This window comes from Ovis aries, chromosome 14 (assembly GCF_016772045.2).
Source record: "Ovis aries strain OAR_USU_Benz2616 breed Rambouillet chromosome 14, ARS-UI_Ramb_v3.0, whole genome shotgun sequence".
NCBI classification, from domain to species: domain Eukaryota; kingdom Metazoa; phylum Chordata; class Mammalia; order Artiodactyla; family Bovidae; genus Ovis; species Ovis aries.
In genome coordinates this window covers 39,539,309-39,552,114 of record NC_056067.1, presented here as the reverse complement: position 1 = coordinate 39,552,114, position 12,806 = coordinate 39,539,309, and the positions used below count along the sequence as shown (strand labels likewise).

The following is a 12,806-nucleotide window of genomic DNA, read 5'->3' as shown; positions in this document are numbered from 1 at the left end:
GATGAGTCACGGAGGAGACGGGCTACTGGTGCCTATGACAGGGGCCCTCCGGTAGGGAAGGGTCCTAGAGAAGGCTTCTCAGGGAAGGAAGTTTAAGCTGAGACTTGACGAGGCAGCAGGGCTAGCTAGGTGAGCAGGTAGAGCTTCCAGCAGAGAGAAGGCGTGAGGCAACAACAGCACTGGGCAGGAAAGAGGCTGGCATGTGAGCAAACAGAACGGTGTCAAGGAGGTAGCGGACAGCAAAGTGAGGAAAACGGAGAGGAATGCAGAGGTGGTACATGTTGAGCCTTGAAGAACACAGTGAGTATTTGTACTTAATCTCAAAAAGCACGGGTGTCCTCAAAGGCTTAAAACCATGGCAGTGACGTGCTCATCATTGGCTGCGGAGGGAGTGATGGACTGTGGCACAGGAGTGGAGCCAGAGAGCCCGGTCAGAGGCTGTCACAACAGTCCAGGGAAGAGGCAAAGGTACCTTCAATTAGTGTAACAACCATGGACACGGGAATGAGAGGTTTTTAGAAGGTGGAGTAGGTAGAATTTGGTGATGGATTTGATGGGGTACATGGGACAAGAAAGAGGAAGAAGTCTGGATGCCTCCCAGGAGGACAGTGGGGTCATTTACTGGAACAGGGGCCCTGGAGGAGAAGCAGGGAGGGGGTGGAGCCTGAGTTTGGAGTGGGGTCCACCGGACATGAGCCACCTATTAAACAGCCATGGGAGACGTCAAGAAGGCAAACTTGCAGCTCCGAGGGTTCTAGGAGGAGATACCCATTCGGAAGCCTCTGCCACAGGAGCTAAGTGAAGCTGTGGGTGGGGCGGCTCCAGGAGGAGCGGAAGGCCCAGGAGGGAGCCCTGTGTCCCCACAACTCCAGCTGTTGCTGGCCAAGAGTAGCGGTAGTCAGCCAAGGGGACGAGAGGAAAAGCAGGAGAGTATGGTGCTGTTCAAGACATGAAAGGCATTATGTTTCAGGAAGGAAGGGTTAAACCACTGTGCTGAATGCTGCTAAGGGTTATTTTTCCAAGAAAACCTGTCTCTATCACGCTCCTGATTACACATCTCAGCAGTGCCTCCAAGAAAGACTCTAAGGTCCTTATCATGGAATCCCAGGCCTCTCACGTGCTTCCGCCAGTCTACCTGCCCAGACTCCTCTCTCCGACTGCCCCGTACCGATGAAGTCTGTGCTGTGGCCCCTGTGGACACTGACAAGTGTGTACCATCTGCTTTTCCCACATTCCTCCCCCCAGATTGCAGCTTTTGTCTGGAGATGTGCCCCACTCCCACCCTTTCAGTCCACATGGTTCTGAGTCACCAGTGCAGCCCTTGGCATGGGGCACACAATCAGGTCAATGCTAATTAAGTGCTTCACCCTCTCCCGACAGGGACTGGTGAGGGGAGGGGAGGTGATTTAAGGTGGTCCCATCAGGGTGAATCTCCTGGAAGTTCTGGGACCAAGGCTTATCTTCCTTTCCAGTGGCTCAGAATCACACAGACATGGCCCCAGGCGTGCTGGCAGCACTGAGAACATGGCTAACGCGTGAAGGAGAGCAGAGCTGAGACAGGGAGACTGGCACCAGGGACATTCTTTGAGTCTTTCCTTTAAGCCAGGCCAGAAGCCAAAATGAACTTGGAATTCTGAGCTGTGGCAACCAGTGAATGAACTCCGTTTTTTGTTTTCACATAGAGCCAGGTTTCCTGTCACTTGTGGCAGAATCCATGAATCCTAACTTCTATACCTGCTATTTCTGTAACTGAGAATGTTTCCGGGCTTCTCTGACTAGAGCATTTAACTGTGCTTCGCAGCGCAGTCTTCTCTGACTCCTGTGAGCACTCATCCCCATGGCCGCTCATAGAGCCTGGCACCACCACGTGCCCACCATGGTTTACACACCTGCCTCCCCAACAGCCTCAGTCCAGGGATCATGTCTTACTTCTGTATCTCTGATGCCTCACAAAGCATTTGGTGTGTAAGAGTCACTTACCAAATGGTTTCCGAGAGACTCTCTGAATGAACAAATGAAATATAAGCAAGAGGCTCAACAACAAGATATTAGAAGACAAAGAAGAAAGGGAAATAAAGGTCAAATGAGTGCTTAAGCCAATGAAAAATTAAGTGTATCACCTCTAGTACTGGCCAAGTACATTTTCAAAATGTCATCATTTTAAATTATGGAAATGGCTTCTCGAAAACAAAAAAATAAATAAAGCATGTCCCCTGCTCCCAGATGGAATAAATTCATTTAGCTGTGTTGCATCAGAATAACTTCTACGATCTGGTAGTTGAAACTCATTAGATCAGGTTGACTGATTTTTCCATAATTATTTTAAACGTTCACCATCTACAAAATTTCATCCCAAACCTGGACAGTCAGCCGTTGACACCTAAATGAGTAGGCTCGATCAACTCAGGCTCTGAACCGGCTTCAGTGCTACACTGGGTTATCATCAGATGTTTATGGAAGACATCCAGAGCAAGCCATAGTTACCATGGAAACAGGCATGCTAAAGGAAAGGATGGCTGTCATACACAAGATGAGGACTGTGTATAGGAAGCATCGACTAGCCAAGAAACAACATGAGATATTCCCAGTTAAGAATGGCTGTTCATATTCAGGTGTTGAAAACTGAGCTGTCCAAACATCCAACAGGGAAACATGCAGAAGCCCATTCATCCTGGCCACCAATGTGGCTTTTGACCCAGATGAAACTGTTACTAAAAGGCCTGAATGAAATAGGCTGTTTCCATTTCTGTAAAGGGGTGTTTTTCAAATTAAGTTGGATTTAGCTTCCAAGTGAAAAGGAGAGACACTTTTAAACCTAAATATTGTGAAGACAGCTTTTCCCTTTCAGTGCTTTCCATCTCTCACATACACTCCCACGTATGAGTATATGTCTATACATATAATGTACATTTACGGGTCAGAACAAAACCCACTGAAACATGCAGAAGGTAGAGTTCGGGGAGCACACGCCTCATGTATTGTCCTACTTGGTTTGTGCTTTGAGTTTGAAATGCTTATTAAGGAAACTTGACAAAGAGTATTTTCAGTGATAAATCTCTAATGATCCAACCATTAGATTCAAAATTAGAGCAGGCTTAGGGATATCACTTTGTTCATCTAGTGGCAATTGGGGCTTTCAAGAATATTTTTTCTGCTTTTCCTGTGAAACCGACGATGGACCATGGCTCTTTGTTCCTCTGTCAGTGATTAGTTGTGGAACTTTATCTCAACTGAAAGCATTATTGAGGGCTTCCCTGGTGGTCCAGCAGTTAAGAATCCACCAGCCAATGCAGGCAACACTGGTTCAGTCCTGGTTTGGGAAGATTCCACGTGCCGTGGAACAACTAAGCTCATAAACCACAACCACTGAAGCCTGTGCTCTAGAACCAGGAGCTGCAACAACTGAAGGACCACACACCCCGGAGCCTGCGCTCCGCAACAAGAGAAGCCATCACAGTGAGAAACCCAGGCGTTGGCCACTGAACAGTAGCCCTGCTTGTTGCAACTAGAGAAAGCTCGCATGCAGCAAAGCCAGAGATAAATAAACAGAAGTTAAAAAAGGAGAATATTCATGGAAGACTGGGACTCAGAATATAGCAAACTCAGTGCAAAGTCCAAAGGAGATTAAAAAAAAAAAATGAAAGCACAGGAGAGCTCTGCAGGATTGCCCTGCTGGTTGGTACCTTATCTGATTTTCCTCATTGTCCACCAGGAAGAACCAGCGAAACTTCACAACCAGGGGGCTGCAGTTGGTGATCGTGACGTAGCGGATCACCTCAGTGTCATTCAAGATACAGCCAAAATCCAGCTCCATGGTCTCAAAGGTGAGGTTGGGGTAATTCACTTCTCCACGCAGGTGCAGGATGTCCACTTGAGGGTGCTCCACATACTTGATGGCTAAAACTTCTTCGGCCACCCAGTTGTTCAGATCATTTTTGTAGGAAGGGTCAAATCTGACCAGCAGGTCTTTTACTTCACCAACTTCCAGTTTAACAGGCTACAAAAAAAAAAAAAAAAAAGATAATGGGGAGTTACCAATCTCTACACTATGCATTTACAACCTGATATATGAAATAGGGCAACCAAAGTTATTTCATGTGAGGGCTGTATATTGCGACCCTGCTTATTTAACTTATATGCAGAGTACATCATGAGAAATGCCAGGCTGGATGAAGCACAAGCTGGAATCAAGATTGCTGGGAGAAATATCAATAACCTCAGATAGGCGGATGACATCACCCTTATGGCAGAAAGTGAAGAAGAACTAAAGAGCCTCTTGATGAAAGTGAAAGAGGAGAGTGAAAAAGTTGGCTTAAAGCTCAACATTCAGAAATTTAAGATCATGGCATCCAGTCCCATCACTTCATAGGAAATAGATGGGGAAACACTGGAAACAGGGTCAGACTTTATTTTGGGGGGCTCCAAAATCACTGCAGATGGTGATTGCAGCCATGAAATTAAAAGACACTTACTCCTTGGAAGAAAAGTTATGAGCAACCTAGATAGCATATTGAAAAGCAGAGATATTACTTTGCCAACAAAGGTCCGTCAAGTCAAGGCTATGGTTTTCCAGTGGTCATGTATGGATATGAAAGTTGGACTGTGAAGAAAGCTGAGCGCCAAAGAATTGATGCTTTTGAGCTGTGGTGTTGGAGAAGACTCTTGAGAGTCCCTTGGACTGCAAGGAGATCCAACCCGTCCATTCTAAAGGAGATCACTCCTGGGTGTTCATTGGAAGGACTGATGCTAAAGCTGAAACTCTAGTACTTTGGCCACCTCATGCGAAGAGTTGACTCATTGGAAAAGACCCTGATGCTGGGAGGGATTGGGGGCAGGGGGAGAAAAGGACAACAGAGGATGAGATGGCTGGATGGCATCACCGACTCGATGCGGATGAGTTTGAGTGAACTCCAGGAGTTGATGACAGACAGGGAGGCCTGATGTGCTGCAATTCATGGGGTCGCAAAGAGTCGGACACGACTGAGCAACTGAACTGAACTGACTGATGTGCACACACATACATATACATATATATAGACACACACATTAGCAAGAAACACATACATACACACATATATGTATATATATATATATACATACACACACACACAGTTTAACCATAACCATGCATCCACAGTTTACATAAACAGCTGACATACTGATAGCAATATCTATATGTATCCATCTCCATCTCAATCTCTATGCACATACATATTTTTCAATAGTTGAAAATGAAAGCAAGAAAAAATTGGAGAAAAATCATTTGAAAGAAGAGATTTTGATAAACGTTGTGAGGTTCTAAGGATTGAGGAGTTGTGAAAGGAAAGTCTGCAATGAATGGCTAATATAAAATATTCTGAAAATAATATAAAAACTGAAAATAAATTAGATTGCAAAACGCTCTTCCTAGATAAGTGGGAAATGTTCTTTGCTTAAGAAAATTTTTAAAAAGGCTTTCTAAAGGACTGGGGGAGGAGTTTTGTAGACGGTGACCCAGAAAGGGATAGATTAGGTAATTTAATTTCTTTTCTAACGTTTGCAATTCTAACACTTCGCACAGTGTTATTCACTTTCCGCTGTTTTCTATTCAACTTAAAATGACACTCCAGAGCTGTACAGAGTTTGTTCGGGAGATTGTGTTTGTTCTCTTCTCTGATTCAAATCCCCATGTGTTCCTTGATACCAAGGCCACAGAAACACCTCCCCATAGAAAGCCTGGCCCTGAGTTCACTTTTTTAGGAATCCCTTAATCCTCACATTTAATCAGCATGAAAGCCACCTCCTGGTTTTGTAAAAAGTGCCCTGAGGAAGTCAGGAAGAATACAGCACAGGAACAATCTGTTTACAGAGCACTTTCCTCTCCACTGAGTTTTAAGGTTCAGGTATTTAACCATGTACTTCACTGACATGATCAGATGGCTTCAGTGGATAAAGCCAATCACCCGATTGAAGAGTCAGAGAGAGGGTAATGACTCCCCAGTTGGCTAATCTCCTCTGAGAGCCTTGCCAGCCACTTGGCACAGGTGGCTTGGCACAGTTTAGAAGCCATTTTTGTAGACCATGGCACCTGCAGCACTAGGCATTGTAATGCTTAGTGTTTAAATACAAAAGCACAAAGAAGAAGCCACAAACTTACCTAAAATTTCACCAGATATTATTCCTCAGAGATCATATTTGGTAAAACATTAGTCCAGACATGATGAATGGATAAGTAAAATTTTACAAAAATGGAATTAGACTAATTTAAAAATCTGGCTATTATAAACAGTGCTGCGATGAACATTGGGGTACATGTGTCTCTTTCAATTCTGGTTTCCTCGGTGTGTATGCCCAGAAGTGGGATTGCTGGGTCATAAGGTAGTTCTATTTGCAATTTTTTAAGGAATCTCCACACTGTTCTCCATAGTGGCTGTACTAGTTTGCATTCCCACCAACAGTGTAGGAGGGTTCCCTTTTCTCCACACCCTCTCCAGCATTTATTGCTTGCAGATTTTTGGATCGCAGCCATTCTGACTGGTGTGAAGTGGTACCTCATTGTGGTTTTGATTTGCATTTCTCTAATAATGAGTGATGTTGAGCATCTTTTCATGTGTTTGTTAGCCATCCGTATGTCTTCTTTGGAGAAATGTCTATTTAGTTCTTTGGCCCATTTTTTGATTGGGTCGTTTATTTTTCTGGAGTTGAGCTGCAGAAGTTGCTTGTATATTTTTGAGATTAGTTGTTTGTCAGTTGCTTCATTTGCTATTATTTTCTCCCATTCAGAAGGCTGTCTTTTCACCTTGCTTATATTTTCCTTTGTTGTGCAGAAGCTTTTAATTTTAATTAGATCCCATTTGTTTATTTTTGCTTTTATTTCCAGCATTCTGGGAGGTGGATCATAGAGGATCCTGCTATGATTTATGTCTGAGAGTGTTTTGCCTATGTTCTCCTCTAGGAGTTTTATAGTTTCTGATCTTACATTTACCTAGATGTCCATCAGCAGATGAATGGATAAGAAAGCTGTGGTACATATACACAATGGAGTATTACTCAGCCGTTAAAAAGAATTCATTTGAATCAGTTCTGATGAGATGGATGAAACTGGAGCCGATTATACAGAGTGAAGTAAGCCAGAAAGAAAAACACCAATACAGTATACTAACACATATATATGGAATTTAGGAAGATGGCAATGACGACCCTGTATGCAAGACAGGGAAAGAGACACAGATGTGTATAACGGACTTTTGGACACAGAGGGAGAGGGAGAGGGTGGGATGATTTGGGAGAATGACATTCTAACATGTATACTATCATGTGAATTGAATCGCCAGTCTATGTCTGACGCAGGATGCAGCATGCTTGGGGCTGGTGCATGGGGATGACCCAGAAAGATGTTATGGGGAGGGAGGTGGGAGGGGGTTCATGTTTGGGAATGCATGTAAGAATTAAAGATTTTAAAATTTAAAAAATAAAAAAACTAAAAAAAAAATAAAAAAAATAAAATAAAATAAAATTGTATGTAGATGGCTATATCAAAATAAATAAATAAATAAATTTAAAAAAAAATAAAAATCATGTGTGCACTTTAAAAATTATGAAAAATTCTTATATAAGGGATATTAATTGTAAGGTCATGGACTCTGGAGTCAGACTGCTTGGGTTCAAATTCTGGCTATGCCAGTTAGTTACTCTGTGAACTTGGGCAAAGTTGCTTGCCTTTCCTAGCCTTTAGCTTCTCCATCTGTAAAACAGGAGCAGTAATAGTACCTAACTCTTTTCTAAGAGGATGAAATGAGTTAATATTATTGGTGATATGTTCACAGCAGTGCCTGGCACATAGTGTAGGGTATATAAATGCCAGTTATTACATGTCAGTGAACATCAACATTTTAGGAATCAGTGAACTAAAATGGACTGGAAAGGGTGAATTTAACTCAGATGACCATTATATCTACTACTGTGGGCAAGAATCCCTTAGAAGAAATGGAGTAGCCATCATAGTCAACAGAGTCTCAAATGCAGTACTTGGATGGAATCTCAGAAACAACAGAATGATCTCCATTCGTTTCCAAGGCAAACCACTCAATATCACAGTAATCCAAGTCTATGCCCCAACCAATAATGCTAAAGAAGCTGAAGTTGAATGGTTCTATGAAGACCTACAAGACCTAGAACTAACACCCCAAAGAGATGTCCTTTTCATTATAGGGGACTGGAATGCAAAAGTAGGAAGTCAAGAGATACCTGGAGTTACAGGCAAATTGGCCTTGGGGTACAGAATGAAGCAGGGCAAACACTAATAGAGTTTTGCCAAGAGAATGCACTGGTCATAGCAAACACCCTCTTCCAATAACACAAGAGAAGACTCTACACGTGGACATCACCAGATGGTCAATACCAAAATCAGGTTGATTATATTCTTTGCAGCCAAAGATGGAGAAACTCAATACAGTCAGCAAAAAAAAGACCGGGAGCTGACTGTGGCTCAGATCATGAGCTCCTTATTGCCAAATTCAGACTTAAATTGAAGAAAGTAGGGAAAACCACTAGCCCATTCAGGTATGACCTAAATCAAATCCCTTATGATTATACAGTGGAAGTGAGAAATAGATTCAAGGGATTAGATCTGATAGACAGAGTGCCTGAAAAACTATGGACAGAGTTTTGTGACATTGTACAGGAGGCAGGAATCAAGACCATCCCCAAGAAAAAGAAATGTAAAAAGGCAAAATGGTTGCCTGAGGAGGCCTTACAAATAGCTGGGAAAGGAAGAAAAGTTAAAGGTTAGGAGAAAAGGAAAGATATACCCATTTGAATGCAGAGTTACAAAGAAAAGCAAAGAGAGATAAGAAAACTTTCCTCAGCGATCATTGCAAAGAAATAGAGGAAAAAAATAGAATGGGAAAGACTAGAGATCTCTTCAAGAAAATCAGAAATACCGAGCAAGGGAACATTTCATGCAAAATGAGAAAGAAAGTGAAGTTGCTCAGTCATGTCCGACTCTTTGCAATCCCATGGACTGTAGCCTACCAGGCTCCTCCGTCCATGGAATTTTCCAGGCAAGAGTACTGGGGTGGGTTGCCATTTCCTTCTCCAGGGGATCTTCCTGACCCAGGGATAGAACCCGGGTCTCCTGCATTGCAGGCAGACGCTGAGCCACCAGGGAAGCCCCAAAAGGAATTTGAAAAGAGAGGCCCCTTGCTGTACCTTGTTGCCACAATGCCAGGACTCAGATTTGAACCAAGGTTGCTGTGGCCACAACACAGAGTACTAACCACTGTACAATCACAGCCAGCTACCGGAGATCTATGTGACCCCATAGACTATACAGTCCAGGGAATTCTCTAGGCTAGAATACTGCAGTGGGTAGCCTTTCCCTTCTTCAGGGGATCTTCCCAACCCAGGGATGGAACCCAGGTCTCCTACATTACAGGCACATTCTTTACCAGCTGAGCTACAAGGGAAGCCCTCTTCATGCAAAGATGGGCTCAATAGACAGAAATGCTATGGACCTAACAGAAGCAGAAGATATTAAGAAGAGATGGCAAGATTACACAGAAGAACTATACAAAAAAGATCTTTATGACTCGGATAACTCTGATGGTGTGATCACTCACCTAGAGCCAGACATCCTAGAGTGTGAAGTCAAGTTGGCCTTAGGAAACATCACTATGAACAAAGCTAGTGGAGGTGATGGAATTCCAGTTGAGCGATTTCAAATCCTAAAAGATGATGCGGTGAAAGTGCTGCACTCAATATGCCAGCAAATTTAGAAAACTCGTCAGTAGCCACAGGGTGGGAAAGGGTCAGTTTTCATTCCAATCCCAAAGAAAGGCAATGCCAAAGAATGCTCAAACTACCACACAATTGCACTCATCTCACACACTAGCATGGAGAACGCAATGGCACCCTACTCCAGTACTTTTGCCTGGAAAATCCCATGGATGGAGGAGCCTGGTAGGCTGCAGTCCATGGGGTCGCCAAGAGTCGGACATGACTGAGCAACTTCACTTTCACTTTTTACTTTCATGCATTGGAGAAGGAAATGGCAACCCACTCCAGTGTTCTTGCCTGGAGAATCCCAGGGACTGACCCTGGTGGGCTGCTGTCTATGGGGTTGCACAGAGTCAGACACGACTGAAGTGACTTAGCAGCAGCAGCAGCACACACTAGCAAGTTCAGTTCAGTTCAGTGGCTCAGTCATGTCTAACTCTTTGAGACCCCATGAATTGCAGAATGCCAGGCCTCCCTGTCCATCACCATCTCCCAGAGTTCACTCAAACTCATCTCCATTGAGTCGGTGATGCCATCCAGCCATCTCATCCTTGGTCATCCCCTTCTCCTCTTGCCCCCAATCCCTCTCAGCATCAGAGTCTTTTCCAATGAGTCAACTCTTCGCATGAGGTGGCCAAAGTACTGGAGTTTCAGCTTTAGCATCATTCCTTCCAAAGAAACCCCGGGGCTGATCTCCTTCAGAATGGACTGGTTGGATCTCCTTGCAGTCCAAGGGACTCTCAAGAGTCTTCTCCAACATCACAGTTCAAAACCATCAATTCTTCGGTGCTCAGCCTTCTTCACAGTCCAATTCTCACATCCGCACATGACCACTGGAAAAACCATAGCCTTGACTAGACAGAACTTTGTTGGCAAAGTAATGTCTCTGTTTTTTAATATGCTATCTAGGTTGGTAGATACTAGAAAAGTAATGCTCAAAATTCTCCATGCCAGGCTTCAACAGTAAGTGAACCATTAACTTTCAGATATTCAAACTGGATTTAGAAAAGGCAGAGGAACCAGGGATCAAATTGCCAACATTCGTTGGATCATAGAAAAAGTAAGAGAGTTCCAGAAAAACATCTACTTCTGCTTTATTGACTATGCCAAAGCCTTTGACTGTGTGGATCACAACAAAGCGTGGAAAATTCTTAAAGAGATGGGAATATCAGACCACTTTATCTGCCTCCTGAGAAATCTGTATTCAGGTTATGAAGCAACAGTTAGAACTTGACATGGAACAACAGACTGGTTTCAAATAGGAAAAGGAGTATGTATTGTCACCCTGCTTACTTAAATTTTATGCAGAATACATCATACAAAATGCCAGGCTGGATGAAGGACAAGCTGGAATCAAGATTGCCAGGAGAAATATCAATAACCTCAGATATGCAGATGACACCACCCTTATGGCAGAAAGTGAAGAAGAACTAAAGAGCCTCTTGATGAAAGTGAAAGAGGAGAGTGAAAAAGTTGGCTTAAAGCTCAACATTCAGAAAACTAAGATCATGGCATCTGGTCCCATTCCTTCATAGCAAATAGATAGGGAAACAATGGAAACAGTGACAGACTTTATTTTCTTGGGCTCCAAAATTACTGCAGATGGTGACTGCAGCTATGAAATTAAAAGACGCTTGCTCCTGGAAGAAAAGCTATGACCAATCTAGACAGCATGTTAAAAAGCAGGGACATTACTTTGCTGACAAAGGTCTGTCTAGTGAAAGCTATGGTTTTTCCAGTAGTCTTGTATGGATGTGAGATTTGGACCATAAAGAAAGCTGAGCCCCGAAGAACTGATGCTTTTGAACTGTGGTGTTGGAGAAGACTCTTGAGAGCCCCTTGGACTGCAAGGAGATCAAACCAGTTAGTCCTAAAAATCAGTCCTGAATGTTTATTGGAAGGACTGATGCTGAAGCTGAAACTCCAATACTTTGGCCACTTGATGCAAAGAACTGACTCATTTGAAAAGACCCTGATGCTGAGAAAGATTGAAAGTGGGAGAAGAAGGGAACAACAGAGGGTGAGATGGTGGGATGGCATCATCAACTCAACAGACATGAGTCTGAGTAAGCTTTGGGAGTTGGCGATGTACAGGGAGGTCTGGCATGCTGCAGTCCATGGGGTCGCAAAGAGTCAGACATGACTGAGTGATTGAACTGAACTGACTGTCATCCTTTTATGGTCAACAGAATTGATCAGAAAGTGTGGAATAGTCTAAGGTAAGTCTGAAATCTTTCCTTGGTGGGTCTCCTCTCTTTAGAAGCCATAGAATTCTTTGGTCAATTGTAAGACTGGTAACCTCACTAAGATATATCTACCTGTTGAACATTCTACATCATTTTGTTCCAGGACAAAGTGTGGCCTTATTTTTTTTTTATCCTTAAAACAATATTTCATTTTTATTTTTGAACAGACAGGACAATGAAAACCATGTTATGTACCCATCTCCCCTCCTGTTACTCAAGTGAACTCTTTCCCTCCCCTGAGGCGATTATGATTACACAAGTGTCTTATCTGTCCCTGTATGAACGTAAAGATATTACATGAATATAAAATCACATGCATTCCTTTATTTTTTACATATATGATAGCATACTATGCACTCCTGTTCTGCACATTGCTTTTTCCCCTGGGGGAATCACTCATCAGTGCACACAGAGCTGCCTCACTCTTTTTCAATAGCTGCATTTTATTCCAGCATAAAATTCTGCCATCATTTTCTAAGCAATTTCCTATTGACAGATATTGACTCCCAGTCTTTTGTTCTTATAATCAATGTTGCAATGAATATCCTTGTATATATATTATCTCTACGTCTGTAGGATAAATTCCTAGGAGTAGAATGACGAGGTCAGAGGGTATGGGCATTTAAAATGTTGATAGCGAGAGCTCTACTGTCTTCCACTGTATACTTCCCCAACACAGTGCCTGTTTCTACATGCCCCCTAACATAGAGCATCATCCAATTTTTGCTCTTTATCAATCTGATAGGAAAAAATGTGTTTCATAATCATTGTAACTTGCATTTCTTCTAACATGAGTGAAGTGGG

General features: G+C 43.0%; 1 protein-coding gene across 1 annotated transcript in view; it reads right to left on the bottom strand.

The window, feature by feature from the left end:
- The window catches only part of HYDIN (HYDIN axonemal central pair apparatus protein), a 347,988-nt gene that overhangs the window by 132,797 nt on the left and 202,385 nt on the right, over nt 1–12,806 (bottom strand). Inside the window, exon 23 of the mRNA XM_060398473.1 lies at nt 3,684–3,997. Within this exon, the coding sequence (XP_060254456.1) occupies nt 3,684–3,997 (314 nt within the window). The remainder of the gene's footprint in view (nt 1–3,683; nt 3,998–12,806) is intronic.